The 16,409-nt window shown below is 48.5% G+C and overlaps 1 protein-coding gene across 5 annotated transcripts in view; it reads left to right on the top strand.

The window, feature by feature from the left end:
• The first annotated feature begins 427 nt into the window (after positions 1 to 427).
• Positions 428 to 16,409, top strand: part of CELF6 (CUGBP Elav-like family member 6) — a 28,737-nt gene continuing 12,755 nt past the window's right edge. For all 5 annotated transcript variants that reach the window (XM_082735788.1, XM_082735785.1, XM_082735787.1 and 2 more), the window contains exons 1-3: positions 428 to 1,007; positions 4,733 to 4,815; positions 13,439 to 13,487. In XM_082735788.1, coding sequence (XP_082591914.1) covers positions 746 to 1,007; positions 4,733 to 4,815; positions 13,439 to 13,487 — 394 coding nt within the window. In that variant the 5' untranslated portion in view covers positions 428 to 745. The remainder of the gene's footprint in view (positions 1,008 to 4,732; positions 4,816 to 13,438; positions 13,488 to 16,409) is intronic.

The following is a 16,409-nucleotide window of genomic DNA, read 5'->3' as shown; positions in this document are numbered from 1 at the left end:
GACATGTGTAATGGGGCGGGGTGGGATCGGCTCCGAGGAACTGGCTTTGGTAGTGGGAATGCAGAAGAGGAATCCCCATCCACCCCCGCAGGAAACGCTCCAGTGATTGGAAGTGTGTGTGGCTACGTGTGTGCCTCTGTGTGAGGAGGGGGCTCACTCCAACTCCCACAGACATCACCACGCATGACGAAGCTACTTCCCCTCACGCGGTCCAAGGCGCACACGCGCGATCCACAGCCACGCCCGCACACTCTCGACACACACAGGGCGTCCAAGGGTCCAGTTGCCATGGCGAACAGGAGCGCGTGAGCCCAGCCGCCCCTCCCGCCCCCAGCCGAGCCCGGTCAACTCCAGCTCTGATTGGTCGCTGCTTCCTCATTATGCAAATCATTTGCGTAGACTCGGCAGCCGGCTGCCTGACGTCACCAAGCACGGGGGCTGGGGCTCGGGGCTCGGCTCCGGGAGAGCTCGGGCGGGAGCCCGGATAGCGCCGCGCGGGGACCTCAACCCAGACCCCAGCGTCCCGCCGCCTCTGCCCCGTCCTGCCCCGCCCCCTGCCCCGCCCCTTTCCAGCCCGCCCCACCCCCTCTACGCCCCTCCACCCGGACCCGCCCCCAGTGCAGCCCCCCGCCCCCGCCGCCCGGACCCCGCCCCCTCCCCCCTGGCCCTCATCACCGGTCCAGGGAGGGGACGGCGGGACAGGCGGGACTAGTGGGACCGGCGGGAGGGCGGACCGGGCGGGGATATGGCCGCGGCGCCCGGAGGGTCTGCGCCGCCCGCCGGCCCCGGCCCGCGCCTAGGTTTCAGCACCGCGGACAGCGGCGTCGGCATGAGCGGGCTAAACCCCGGTCCTGCCGTGCCCATGAAGGACCACGACGCCATCAAGCTCTTCGTGGGGCAGATCCCGCGGGGCTTGGACGAGCAGGACCTCAAGCCGCTGTTCGAGGAATTCGGCCGCATCTACGAGCTGACGGTGCTGAAGGACCGGCTCACCGGCCTCCACAAAGGTGCGCGGGGTCAGCCCAGCCCAGCCCAGCCCAGCCCAGCCCTGCCCCAATCCGATTAGAGTGGGCCCGGCCCAAACCCCAGCCTCAACCGCAGCCCCAACCTTAGATCTACCTAGAGTCAGTCCAACACCAATCCAATACCAGTCCCACTTCAGCCCAGTCTCCTCTCCAGATCACAGAACCCCCAACCTGGAATTTTCTTTCTGATATCCTCCCACTGATCATCATTCTGATCCCCTGACATGTTCTCCACTCTAACCTCTAACTCCCTGCCTTTCACCTCTCACATCCCAACAATCCCGACCTTTCAGTTGGACCTTTCTCCACCCCTCTCATCAGACATTCCAAATCCTGGAATTCGGAAAGTTATTTGACCTTTGATATCCTCAATCTCCCAAACCCTGGACCCAATCATTTCTGGCCTCCTCCCCCAATCTGGTATCACCCCACTCAGGCCTAACCGCCTGCACATATATCTTGGACTTGTACCCCTCATTCTGGCCTCTAAGCTCAGCCAACCCCCACAGAGCCTTCCTTTGAGGCAGATTGCTACTACCCCCCTCCCCAAACCCAAGGTCCTTCCTTCTTCAGAATCCAGGCCTGGTTAACTCACAAAATCCAATTCCCCACAAGGAGGCTCTCAGCTCCAAATTCCACCCTTATGTTGGACAATAACCCAATCTCTCCACCCCCCTGCCAGAATGCCAATACTATGCCTCTTCTGACTTGATTCCAGAACCCTGACCTCAGCTGGGAAAAACCACCACCTTGTGCCCCCTTGTTTCATGTTTCCTGTCAGCGAACCCACCCTTCTTTTATCCTCTAATCTCCCCCACTAGGTACCTCATCTTTACCCCTCCCCAATCCTCTTTATAGCCTCCTGCTCTCCATCTTTCACAGGCTGGTCCTGGAGCAAAGCCTGTGGACCAGAGCTTCAGGGTGGGTCAGGTTGAAGAGGCAGAAGGGATTTTTTTTCTCCCCTGCCCTTGCTAGAGAGACAGGCACCACAGTCCTGTCCAGCCACACCCCTTTCTTCCTGTAGAGAGAGGGAGGAGGCTTGTTTACATGCAGAAAAGTCTGTCCAGGCTGGGCTGGAGTAAGAGAGCTGGAGTCACATGTCATACAGGGGCAGGGGAAGGAAATTATTTAAGGAGAAACACTTCTACCTCTCTCCACGTTCATCACACTTCAGTTTCAGGATTTGAGGGGGAAGGGTCACCAACCATCCTCCATGATTTTCCTAGGAGAAAAGTAGTGGGCCCTGGATACCAGCTAAAGATACTTTCCTAAGCCCTGAGAGCTGGAATGAGGCTGCCACCTCTTTTTAACTGGGAGGTTTTGGAACGTCCTTAGGCACACTTACACAGGGGCTTCACAAAAATGCCCACAGAAGATCTGGGACCAGCAAGGGAGCAATGTGTCTTTAACACTTTGGGGTGGGGTTACATTAAAAGGGGCATGAAAGAATAAGACTATGCCACCCAGATTCCTTCTAATGCTGTCCAACTGCCTGGCTGTCCATCCATCCATAGCAATTCATCTTCTTATTTTCTAGACATTTATTTCAGTGTGTAAGCACAAGCTAATCTTTCTGGGCCATCCGTACAATAAGGGAAGTGTATAAGATACCTTTAGTTATCACTCTTCTCATTCAAATACCATCAGAGTCTGAATTGTTCTCTCATCCTTTTTCTCCCTCTCCATTTAGCTCTAATTCTTCCCGTTTCTTATTTTCATGTGTCTCTCCCTCAAGCCATGCTTCTCTGTCTTTTCATCCCTCCTTTTTCCACCCCCTATCCCAGGTATTCCACAGGGGGCTCCTTTGAGCAGCAATTGGGCCCCTGAGCCTTTCAGACAGGGCCCCAGCCCTGCCCAGTTCTGACGTCAGCTGATATGGCTGAGTGGCAGAAGACGGAGCAGAGATGTAAGCAAATCAGGTGTTTAGTGATATATCCCCAAACCAACCCGAAGTTCTCCAAGGCAGGGTTGCCTTGCAGCATGATTGGGGAGGGTCTCCAAGTCAACATCTTCCCTCCTTTCTCCCCAGCAACAGCGACATCCAAAAGCCAGAGTGACTCATTTTCCTTCTGATGACTGGGTACTGAGGGAGGCAGTCACAGGGCTTTGAAAACAACGTCAGCCTAAGAGTTAGGAGATTCGAAACCCTATTCTGCCACTGACACACCCTCTGGGTTCAGTTTCCCTATGGATACAGTAAGAGTTTGTCTCAGGTGTTCTCTAAGGTCTCTAATTAAACGAATAGCAGATAGTCACCCACATTAAGGGTGCAGCCACATAGAAGACATCAGAGAAAATGTTCCCATTTGCCTTCCTAGTCTGCTGAGGTCTAAGTGGAAAACTTCACGAAGCTCCTAATGGCTTCTCACATCCACCTTCTCTTCCTTCAGTCTTTCTCCTTCCTACACTCAGAAGGCTCTTTTTGAAAACATAGATCTTATCATGTCAGATCCCCACTTCAAATCCTTCAGTGGCTCTTCATTGCTCTTAGAGAAAAGTTCAAAATCCAGACTGAGGCCTACAAGGTTATAGGTGACCTGATCCCTACCTACCTCACCATCCACTCTGCCTCCTTTCACCAATCTCCAACCATACTAGTCTTCCATCCATTTCCCCAAGACACCAAATTCCTGCCTCAGTCTTCATACGTGCTATTTCCTCAGCCTGAAATAATCACCACCCTTCTTGTCTCTTTGGTAAGCCCTGTTTGTTATTGAGGATTCAGTGTGTTCTTTGAAGCATTCCTCAACGTTTTGGACTCAAATTACATTCCTCTCATGATTCTTTACATGACCCCCATGAGAATAGGGAATGTGTCTGCCTTGTTACCACTTCATCCCCAAGCCCGTATAATGCCCCACCATAACAAGTCAGTACTCAACAAATATTTTTTGAATGCGTGAATGCTCAGTGACTACTGGAAAGGAAGAGATCCCTGCCTCAGTGCTTCCTAGCAGGCTACAGTTTCTGAGGCTGAACTTAAAGGGGAGTAGGACTAATCTCTGTCCCATAACTACTGGTTCTTTCAGAGAAGTAAGATTTGGGACACAATAACCCTTTAACAGGCCCTATCTTGAAGTACTGGGAGAGCTGACAGATCAAGCTTCTTCGATAGGATTGGAGGTCCCTGAAAGCTCCTCTCTGCAGAAAGTCCTTAAATCAGCCCCATCTTGCAAGCCTCAAATTAACCCATTCCACAGCTTCAAACTTGGAGGAGGGAGGCATTAAGAAGTTGTGATATCTTGGGTTTGACTCCCAACCCTCCTCCTCCTTTTTGCCTCCTCCCATCTGAAACTGAGTTGGGAAGGAATTGAGGCTGATTCTGGGAGACTCTGTGAGTATAAATACGAACAGGAAGGGAGAGGCTGGGGTTAAAGCTGAAGGAAAAGCCGCTTAGGGAGGTTTAACCCCAACCGGACTTATGGCTGGAGTGGGGAGGGGAGCTGTGGGATTGTATGAGCATGTGGCTGGATGTGGGTACACATGTTCCCTAGGCAAGAAACCAGGAGCCAATGAGAGGGAGCCAGAGTCTGGGACTCAGATACATGAAGGCCCTCCATTCAGAGAAGGCGGGAGGCAGAGAAGGCTTCTCAGAGCAGTGCCTTGTGAAAGGAGAGTGGCCTTAAGTTTGTCACTTAATGGGGTCTTTCCACAAAGAGTATTTGGGGGTTTCAGGAAACCCCCTGAGCCAGCCTCTTCCTCTCCAGGCTGTGCCTTCCTCACCTACTGCGCCCGGGACTCTGCTCTCAAGGCTCAGAGTGCACTGCACGAGCAGAAGACCCTGCCAGGGGTAAGTCCACCAGGGTTGGGGGGTGGGGATCACCTCAGGCTGGGGACATGCCTATGTGCATGCCAAAGTAGCATGTAGGGGCTGGGCTGGGACCAGGAACTAGAAGCAGAGTCACCTTTCTAGATGTTAGTTTACCCGTGCCCCAAACAGCTATAGGTTCTTTGGTATATTTAGTCTTCTGGCTCAAAGAAATGAGCTTAACACTTGGGCCAAATATTCCACCTTACCTTTTCAGAGAAGCACAAGTGTTGTGCGCTATGCCAGAATTTTCCAGCCTTGGCTAAAGTCATGGCTTAATGTGTCATTTGTCCCTGGTGTGAGAATATATGCAGATACATGGGTTGGCTGGTATCCTACTTTTTTCCAGTTCTATAGCACTTCCCTTTGTCTTCTTCCTGTAATTTTTTTTTTTTTGGTGCCTTGACTCACCAAGATTGCTTTCCTTCTTTTCCCCCAAACACTTGGTTAAAGCTAAGAGGACCTGATTATATGTGCACAGTTAAACCATTATATATCAGTGGCACCTCATATGGCGTTAGCTAATGGCTAATCACTGGACAAAAAGGAAAGTGGGACCTACAGACCATGTGGCAGGAAGAGAATGGTGATTGTTAAGAACTAGTGTGGGTTCACCAAAAGCAAATCATACAACATAACCTCATTTTCCCTTGTCAAAGGAGTGATGGATCTACAACAAAAGCACTATTCAAATGCCCTGGGAAGGCCAAGCCTGGGACTATTTCCAGTTCTAAGCTTCAGACTTAAGGGGATCATTAGCCTATCAGAAAGAGACCAGGATGGGATGGGGACATAAACTATGTCATGGATGGCGATTTGAAGAAATTGGAGATATTTGGCTGGAGAAGATAGGGCTTAATGGGGGCTTTCATAGGGAGGCATCACTACATAATGATTAAGGATACTACTTTCTGAGTCTCGCAGACCTAGACTTGAATCCCAGATTTGTCATTTAAGTTCTGTGTCTCCAGATACATTATTTAGACTCATGAGCTTTGATTTCTGCATCTGTAAGGAGTGGGTTATACTAACACTTAACTCACTGGGCTATCATGAGGATTAACTGAGGCTTAGCAAGTACCTGGCACAGAGTAAGATCTCAATAAATATTACTATTGAGGTGGGGACAACCACCTTCAGATTATTAAGAGGTTTTGGTTTGCTGCGGGTGGTTCTAAAGGGCAGGATCAGGATCAGTGGATATAAAGAACAGACACTAATTTCAGCTCAGTACAAAGAAATCACTTTTCTGAATCAGAGCTGTCTAGCAATGGCACAAGGTTTGCCTAGAGCTGATCAAGCTGTTAGTGTACCATCAGTTCATAAGACTAATCCCAGTAACTGAAGCAACTTGAGCCTCACTCTTGAAGACTCAGCATTAAGTAACACCAACGTATTATCTTCACCAAGTCTCTGTGTGTAGGCTCTGGAGTCAGACAGACCTGGGTATGGATCCAGGCCCTACCACTCACTAACTCGGTGTATGACCTTGGGCATGTCTTTACTTTAAAGCCTAAGCATCCTCATATGTAAAAACAAATTCATAGAATAGTTATAATAATTAAGTGAACTCACTCACATAAAGTACTTAGCATAGTTCTTTGTAGACAACAAGCACTAATATGGGTTAGGTGGTGGTGATGGTAGTAGTAATAGTAACAGCAGTGTTTGTAGGGGTAGTAGTAGAAGTTATTACTCATCCAACCATGGGAGCAAATGACTTCTGCTGCTAAAATTGAAAGTCACTGAGACAAACTGTAACATTCCATGTGGGAAACAGCATAGAAAGGTGCAGAGACAGAAGGAACAAGATGGGTGTGAAATGGGGTTGGGAGTGTGGAGGAGGGCCCATGTAAGCATGGGCCAGGCCAGAGAGAAGATCCACCAGAGGGCAGTGGTGGAAGAGGAAACTTTGGATGCCAGGATGAGGGACTTGGACTTTATCTTGAAAGCAATGGGAGCACTGAGAAAATTAAGATGAACTTTGGAATTAAAAAACAAAAGCAAAACCAAAAAACCCTCTTTGACCAGCCACACGGCTCCACAAAGGGAGGACTGAATGAGACTGAGGGCACCTGAGATAAGAGCTGTGAGGCTCTGAACTAACAGAATAATTTCTGAAGGAGAAAAGAGAAAAAATAATAACTAGCATTTGTTGATTCCAGACAGTGTTCCTAGCATTTTGCACGTTCAAAGTCATTTAGTCCTCTAACAAGAAGGTATTATTGGCCTTCCCATTTTACAGATGAGGAAACTCAGTCAAAGGAAACCAGTGACTTACCCAAGGTTATGAAGCTACTAATAGGAAGACCTGGGAAGATGCAGGTAGTCTGGCTCCAGAACTCATTCACTTAACTACTACACTATTACCTGGGCCAAGCTGGTGGCAGACAGGTCTAAGGTTCTGGAGGGGATGATGACTGGGTACATCTGCCCTCTCCCACCATTTCATCCACAGGCTTCCAACATGGCCTGCCTTTGTACTGCCAGGATTGGCTTTATTCACCCTCTCCAGCTTAACAAAGTGAAAATTAATATTTAATTATTCTCCTAAATGAAAATCGATGGCTCTGTTGGCCAGCCCAAGCAATGTCCGTGCCATCAATCTTTCCTCTGGGCCTGCCAGGGGTAGCAGCAGTGTTAGTCACCTGGCCTCAGGCCCATCAGCATGAAGGGAGGAGGGTGTCCAGCTCTCTGTAGGCACTGGGTCCTGGGCACAGCTGCCATCTGCTGGAGAAGCAGGGGAAGACTTTAATCTGGGCTCCTGCTAGAGACAGGCAGGATTGTCACCCTGGGAGACGTAAAGGTTGGGGTTCCCCAAAGAGAAAGCCTGAACCTCTGGGGAAAATTTCACAATATCTACTGGACTGGGATCTCCCTTTTGCTCCCCTTCACATGCCCCTGCTAATTTCTGTTACCTATCAAAACCTGGCTCCCCGCTCAGGACTTCCTTTAAACCTGTGCTCTGTCCCATCTTCTGTAGCCTCTTCTTCATAAAGCTGAAGCTATGTCTTGCAGCCTCATTTTAGGCTGCAGAATCCACCTAAAGAAGGTGGGCCCAACCCTAGCCCAGAAGGTGCCCTCCCCTCACTTGTCTCTCTCCCTGCTCGTGACTTCCCTTCCACTGGGCATTCGTCCCTTCAAACACTGTGAAGGAGACAGACAACTGCGTACATTTGCTTTTGCAGGTTGTGCCCTGCACAAAACAGCTTGTGCAGAAAGAGCAAGTGGGGGCTAAAATTCATCCACGCTCTCCTGACCAAGCCATGCACATTATCACAGGGCTGTGTCAGCCCAAAGGAAGAGGCACTTTTTTTTTTTTTTTCAAATTCATCCACAGAGTCAGGGGAGTGCCTTTTTGTAACTCACACAAGGCACTGTATGTGCTAGCAGCTGCCTAGTGAGCAAATCAGAACTTTGCCCTCAAGGAGCTTTTTCCAGCCCGAAATAACTCACTGCATCTCAGTGCAGTTTACACCTGGGCACATAAAAGGAGCATCAGGAGTGGAGAGAGAGGAGATGCTTCACAGAGGGAATGCTACCCGATCCCATATATGATCATATTTCATCACATCTGAGGGTCTAGAAAGCTGAAAGACAAGACGACTTCTGGGATTCTGGATACAGTGTGAGGATTGGCAGGGAAGGTGTCCAGTGAAGACAGCCAAGGCTCTATGTGAATAAAGAGTATTGTGTCTCTGGGGCAGCAAGGGAGGCAAAACTCACAGGTTTGGACTGCCAGTCTTAGGATCTTGGGCTTTATCGGGAGGTTTGCAATAGGGAACCATAGGTGGATTTTATTTTTTTTTAAGATTTTATTTATCTATTTGACAGACAGATATCTCAAGTTGGGGGAGAGGCATGCAGAGAGAGAGAGAGGAGGAAGCAGGCTCCCCGCCAAGCAGAGGGTCCGACGTGGGCCTTGATCCCAGGACCCTGGGATCATGACCTGAGCTGAAGGCAGAGGCTTTAACCCACTGAGCCACCCAGGCACTCCCATAGGTGGATTTTAATCAAGGAAGAGTGAGGGACTTGTTTTAAAAGCTCACTTCAGCTATAGTATGATGGTTGGGTTAGAGAAGAAAGAACACTGGAGGCAGATGATCCATTAGGACACTGTTGCTTGAATGCAGCTGAATGAGTATACTGGCCTAGCTTTGGGGATAGGGCAGGAATGGGGAAGAGAGGACGACCTTGAGAGCTATTTAGGATATCCATATAGATTCTAGAACTAGTGGGACTTGGCAGTGGATTGGATTAGAAGAGGGGGTAGGTAGAACAAAGAACTGAAAATGAAGTTTTTTTTCTCTGCCTCTCTCTTCCCTGCATCCATGTCACCTGTCCAAGAGAGGTGGTGGTTAAGAAGTTGAGGGCACAAGTGCTCAGTGTAAGACACAGAAGTGTCTTGATGGACTCAAGTCTCACCCCAAAGCAGGAATTTTAGGCAAATCAAGCAGGAAAAAGGGGTAGGGCTTTGCCTTCCCTTCTCCTCATGGGGGCCAAAGTACCAGGGTCTCATGTATGACTGCACTGCCTCTAAACTTTTCCACTCCACTGCCTAGGTTCTTCTCTCTGCTTTCTGACATTCTCTCCCTTGATTTCCCCACCAGGTCTGGGCCCTGAAGCAGACGTGGGCCTGGACTCTATCTGGGAAACTTTCAAGTGAATGGGTACTCAGCCAAGGGCAGGAGCTCACCTGAGGTCCCAGGACAAATTCTTGGCCAAGGATGCAATTCCCCTTATTCAAAGGGGAGCAGGGATTGCCTCACCCTACTTCCACATCCCTCTGCTGGCTGTGGCAAGAACGAGGCAGGGCAGGGTTGCTTAGGCAGTTCATGCAGACAGCTCTTTTTTTTCTCCAGTCATGCAGAGTGTACCTAAAGTCCAGGTGTCCTCCCTAACCACTTCCCAGTGGGGACCAAAGAAGAACCACTTTCCCCAACTCTGTCCTCATCCTCTTGGGCTCCTCCCCTGGGACTTCCCCTGCATCTCCAAACTCCCAAACTGCCAAATCCCTCAGCACCTAAGCCATAAACCTAAAGGTCAGCCACTATTTCCTTTCCTCCCTCAGTTCCCACATCCAGTAGAACTTTAGTCCAGTTAATCCATTCTAAACATCTCTTGAATCTGTCCATTTCCTTCTGCCCCGGTCCAGGTCACCCTCACCCCTTACCTGTATCATTGATCTTCCCACCTCTAATCTTTCCCTTTCCGATCTTTTTTTTCAGCATAGTGACAGCTCATGGGATCTATCCCCATTTAATATGCATCTCTGGATCCCTACTGCCTTGGAAATACAACAAAGCCAAAATTCCTTGTTTTGTTTTTCACAATTCCTCCCACCGTGGTCACTGGCTACCTTTTAGTTTCATACCCTTCCATTAAAAACAAACAAGCAAACACAACACTGCATGGCTACCTTTTAGTTTCATACCCTTCCATTAAAAACAAACAAGCAAACACAACACTGCATGGTAGGATCATAATTCTCCCTTTTACTAATGTGCATACTAAGGCTCAACTTAGAGAAGTTGCCACTGATGGAGCCACGATTTAAATCCACAGCCATATGACTCAGAAGCAATTTGCTCTACCCTGGCTACCTGAATCCTTGCTCCTTCAGACTTGCAGCTTCCTTTCTATCCCCCAGCCATCTGGAGTGCTATGCCGCCAGCTTTATCTCTCCCATCATCTCCACATGGCTCATTGACCCCAGTTTGCAAAGTCCAGGTCAAACTTTGCCTCCCCTGTAAAGCCTTCCCTGTATCGACCTCTCCAGTTGGAGTCAGCCTCTCCTGCAGAATTCTACCTTGAACTCCTCCCAAGGCCCTGGTCACTCTATGCCTCATTCCTTGTGTTCATGTCTTAAGAATGGAGTTGAGCAGCACAATGCAAAAACATGGACTTCAGCATCAGACAGACTTGGAGACAAATCCCAGCTCAACCACTTACCCATCCTGTGACTTGCACAAGTGATTTATCCTCCCTCCGCCTCAGACTTCCCATCTATACTATGGGGACAATGGTATTACCTTGCAGAGCAGTTGGAAAGAGTTTAGAGACAATGTATGTATGGTCTCCCAGAAAGGGCATGGTACATAGTGGGCTCTTACAAAATGGTGGCGTTATAGTCCCCTCCATAAGTCATCGAGGACAGGGTCTCAAGGGTCATTGTTGTCTTCCATGAAGGTCCCAGGCTGAGGCTTTTCAAAGAGTTCAGGAAATGCTGGCAGCATGCCCGAACAGTGGTAAGCGTAGGTGCCAGACTCTGAGGCTTGGACTCTGCCAGGTCTATGAACATGTATATTTCACCTAATGCCCACTCTCCATTCAAGAGTTGGGGAGGGTGGAGGGGGAACGGGGTGTCCCCTAGAGCACTGATGAGATCCATCTCTCCAGAAACCCAGCCAGGGAGGCAGCTGCCATGGAAACCACTGCTGTCACATGTGCTTGTCACTCTAGGTTCCAGAGAGAAATTCTCAGGATCTATTTAAGAACTAATAAAATAATGATGGTCTTGCTCACCCTCACTGCGCCCCACCCCAGGCGTCTAGCCCTTTTTCCTTCTTCCCTGCCACACTCCTCCCTGCCTTTCCTGTGCTCCTTCCTGACCTCTTATCCCTTCGTTTCCTTCCCATATCCACCAGTATTTCTCTCTTTCCTTGCCCCTTTCTGGGTGTGTCTCTTTCTCTCATGATTTCTGTCTTCTTGTGTCTCTTCATCTCTCCTTGTTTCTCTGCTCTCCATGGCTCTGTCTCTTGGTCTCTCCTCCACAATCACAGGTGGCCATGCCCAGGGACGGTTCCCGTTCCTCCTGGTCCCTGGTCCCAGCCAATCCAGACCTGCCCAGCTCGCCCTGATCTGCTTGGATTGATCTGTCATCCCCTCTAGACTGCAGCCTGAGTCCTGTCGGTGTCTCGGCCCCCACCCACAACCTGGTACACTGCAGGGGCTCCACTGCCAGCGGGTGGGTGTGTCAGAGCGTATAAGAACCTGAGCCCTGGGTGGGAGGGGGATTGCGCTGGTTCAGGCCTGGCCTGTTTTCCTTTCTTTTCCTTTCCTTTCCTTTTTTTTTTTTTTTTTAAATAAGCCCTCCCCAGTTCCCCACCCCCAAATTTGATCCAAAGGAAATTGCTCAACTGTGACTGCCAGGGCGTTACCATGGTTACTGGGTAGCACTTGTGGCTATGGTAACAGGAAGCTGCCTGTTGTCTCGGCAACGAGCACATTGGTAAAGGATGGAATGGCCCTGATTGGTGCAGAAACAGTGCATTTCCTGAAGGGAGGGGGTCAGATCATCACCTTCTCAGGCCAGATGGGCATCAGTACCCCTTCCTCCATGAACAGGAAGGCCGCTGTTCTTTCCTCCCGGCACTCAGCTGTCTGCCCCCAACAATAATTCCTCACATCCTACGCTCCCAGCTTTTGGCAGTTTACAAAGACCTTTTGCGTCCCCATTATCTCATGTGATCCCCACAACACCCATGAGAGGAAGGTGAGATGGGGATTCAATCATGAATTCTCTCAGGGTGGTTGGGGGATGGGAATGTGTGGGAGTGTATGTTGAAATCACCTAGGAGCTTTTGCAAATTGTACAATCCCCCAACCTGAGAGTCTGGTATGGTTCCCAGGTGATTCTTATCCACCCTTATCAGGGAACCCCTGAATTAGAAGGTGAATCTGGTTGGTGGGGGGAGGGGATAAAGGGAAGAGTCAAGTTGCTTTCCAGGTTTCTAGCTTGGATGACTGGAAGGATCAGGTCGGGGCAAAACGATAAGCTCTGGTGTGGGTGTGTTGAGTGGAAGATGCCAGCGGGACTGTCCAGCATGTAGCTGGGTACATGGGTCTGAAGCTCAGGAGGGAGGTGTGGGCTGGGGAGGCAGAGCTCTGAGTCAGACCTGCGGGGATGGTAGCTGAAGCTGCGGGTGTGGGCGAGACTATCCAGGAAGAATGGGAACAGCGGGATGAGCAGGGCCAAGGACGGTATGCTGGAGAACGCCAGCACCCTCAAGGGAAGGGGGGCCCAGGGAGGGAACTGAGGGGGTGAGTGTAGAAACTGTGGCGACACAGAAGCTGGGGAAGGTTTTCCCCCATTTAACACATGGACTCTGCGAGAGGGTGGCTTACTCGAAGTCATACAACCATGAAAAGGCAGAGTTGGGGTAAGCAGCACTAAGTCTGATTCCCAGATTGTTTAATCTAAATGACATATAGAATTATATTCTGTTTTAGTACAAAACACAAATCTTCAGTAGCAATTCCACCCTCCCACCCAACTCCTCACCCAAAGCCTGTAAGGAGGTCTAGGAGCCAGAGGGACAGGCCTCGCATAGTCATCCCAGCCCAGAGCCGAATCTCTTTAGCAGCTACGGTTCATCCTGGCTTGCCACCCAAGCTTCCTATCACCCCACCATCCAGGTTTCCTACCTTCTTAACTTCCCAGTTTAATGAAGAATCTTGGAGAAAATCTATAGACCACTATGAGAGTGGTGGAGTACAGAGTTCAAAGGGCACAGGGCTTAGATCCTGAGGCATTGAGGGGAGAAGGCCGGTGCCAGGACCAGGCAGTCATGCTGACTGGGTGTGTTGGTCCAATGTCTTTCAGATGAATCGTCCGATCCAAGTGAAGCCGGCTGCCAGTGAGGGCCGAGGAGGTAACTTCCCTACGTGACAAACCTCAGGGTATCACCTATGTAGGGGACGGTGGGCCTATTCCTCGAGTCAGTCCTACCCATGGTTTATTACCAGAGCTCCCTTGGGTCGGTCGAGGGAAAGTGGGTCTCAGAATTGCTCAGCACCAGAAAGAGCTTAGTCTTCCCAGCTCAGTCTGAGGAGAGATGGGGTCCCAGGGCCCCTAGACTCCAAAGAAGCAGGAAGAGACTGAGAAGAGGCTGGAGATAAAGGAAGGAGGCTCTTATCACCTTGCCCTGGAGAGAGTTCATTCCTGTTTTGTCAGATGTAACTTCCAGATTTGCTTGAAAAACCAGGCTGGAAATTTTTTTTTTTAAATATATTCTTCTGATCAGAGAGGGCTCTGTCCACTCTGGATTGGGACCACTCATTTCCTCACTGTAATTTCCTGATTACTTATGGTAAAAGGTGAGTCTGGTAAGACAGACTTTGCAGGTCATATGAAGGAATTTGACTCTGCAATGAGGACATGGCAAGTCTTTGAAGGGTTTGTTTTTTTTTTTAGTAGTACTGTTTCCTGGAACCAATGCTCCTTAAGAACAGGAGGGGTAGAAAGCCTGTGCTTTTTGACAGCCAGCTACATTCTAGCCAGTTTCCACACTGGAAAAGTGATGCTAGCTTTTGTTGTCAGTTCTTTGGTATCTTTCCCACCTTTGGGTCTTAGATCATTCCAGGATATCTGCCTAATGCCCTGATGTCTGCTGACTCTCTCCCTTGGATAAGACTCTCTCCCTGCCTTACCCAAAATCAGTCATGGCACTGTTAGGTGGAACAAGCTGCCCACAATCAGGGAGAGAACAGAACCCAACTGACAGGCCTTTACTAACGTCTACTAACTGTGTGCATCCTCTCAGACTTCATGCTCACTGTCTGTATTTACGAGGGGCTCTGGTAGCTTCATGGGTCCATTGTGGAGTTAAATCCTCTATGAAACCCTCCTTTATCCTTTTAGATGATCTGACCTCTGGTCTCTGATTCTCAATTTGAGGCCAAGTTGTTACCACTTCTACTTTGCCTTGAAGAGATATTCCCAAGTTTCCTCCTCCCCTTAACACATGTCCTCTTTTCCCACTTCATTCTTTCCAGACAGGTTTTTGAAAAGTTCCAGCTTCCCTACGGAACCTCTGGTTCACTTGTCCCAAGAATTTCTGCCTTTTGGGAAGCTGTGTTAGGTATCAAGGCCATTGTTGGTCATTGTTGGACCTCTTCTAAGCCTTGTCCACAAACATTAACTACTCCATAGCTCAGAGGCTAGCTTAGAGCACCTGAGTGAGCTTAGAAGCAGGCAGGTTGAGCCTGTAGTTTATTCAACCATCCAACCAACATCTTCTGAGTAACTTACTCCACATTAGGAATAGAGATGTGAGCATCTTTCTGTGAGCATCTGTGACCTGGCATCTGGCCTCACTGAGCTCTGGAGCTATGAGGGGATAGTAAATAAGAGGTTACTATTCAGTGTGATCAGTGCTTTTCAAGTCCTGGGGGGACTGTGGGCACAATAACAAGGGACATCTATCTTAGTCTGGAAGGTCAAGGTGGACTTCCTGAGGTAGTAATATTCAAGCTGAGATCCCAAGGATGAAAAAGTAGTAGTCAAATAAAGAAAGAAAGGAAGAAGAGAAAGAGTAGTAGTCAAATAGAGAAAGGAAGTAGTAGTCAAATAGAGAAATAGAGGGAGCAAGTGCTTAGGCAAAGAGAATAGCATGCACAGAGTTCAGAACATGATGCAACCTGGCTCTGGTTCAGGAACTAAGTTCCCAGTGCTGGGGGCACTCTTGCTGTCTGGAGTCCAAAACATCTTGTTGGGGAGAGGGCAGCTCTACAAAGCATGCTTCCGATGAGGCTTCTGCTTGGCCTGGTCCATATGTCCTTATCATCTGGACCCCACGCAGCAGTATCAGCCAGAGTTTTATCATTACCCTCCCCTTTTTGCACAGAGTTTTCAGGTGTCATGTCATTGACAGATTCTGTACCCACCTATATACACCTGTTCAGATTCAGAGCAGCTCAGGAGAGTTGGAAAAGCAAATCTAGCTGAAAAGAGGACTGCCTGGCAGTACAAGTCATAATTTTAGTAGTTACGTTTTGCACAGTTTTTACGTAGTTATGTTTGCACAGTTTTAGTAGTTACGTTTTTCTTGACAAATGATGGCTCTTAAAGGCATCTGTGAATAATCCTTCTTGCAGGTTTAGATGACCAGATCTCTCAACTCTTCCTGCTCCCACTCAGAGCCACCAAATGTTCCCTGCTACATCTTCAGGAGAGAGGAGGCATATGTAATAAGCCTTGCAAAAACAGTTGGGCCTTTAAAATTTACAAGTATTTAACTACCAACTGATCTGTGTTAGATAATCTTGTTAGTAATCAAAATGTGTTCCTTTTCTTCAATGTTATATATTTCTTCTTAAGTGAATTCAGCTTTCTGCTGAATTTTAAAACAAACTAACGCTTTAGAAACTCAGCTTTTTAAAATGGTACTGAATTTTGCTTCTGAAATGTAACATTTGACATCAGTGTGGGACAGCTTGCCCTATTCAAATCTTCTGTCTGTGATCCCATTCAATAAGCCTTCAGAGTTAATGATCACACCTGTCCTAATATATTTATCCCTATAAGCTTGCATTTTTTTTAATTCCTGAAATTAAATCCCTTAGTTTACAATTGAATAACAATGATTTCTATATCTTTTAAGAATATTGGTATCTACATTATATGTTTATTAAAAAAATTTAAAAAAGAACACTGGTATCAATGCAGATATAATCTAAAGGGTATCAAGGCAAACGGTATAATCTTCCAAGATTCCACCATTTTTTCTTCCAGAAGGGATTATTAGATTTTCATCCCCCTCCCTCAATAAAACAGGGATTTCCAACTCAAATGC

This window comes from Mustela nivalis (genome assembly GCF_964662115.1).
Source record: "Mustela nivalis genome assembly, chromosome: 6".
Lineage (NCBI taxonomy): Eukaryota > Metazoa > Chordata > Mammalia > Carnivora > Mustelidae > Mustela > Mustela nivalis.
The sequence above is the reverse complement of the archived record's forward strand: the minus strand, read 5'-3'. Positions and strand labels throughout refer to the sequence as shown.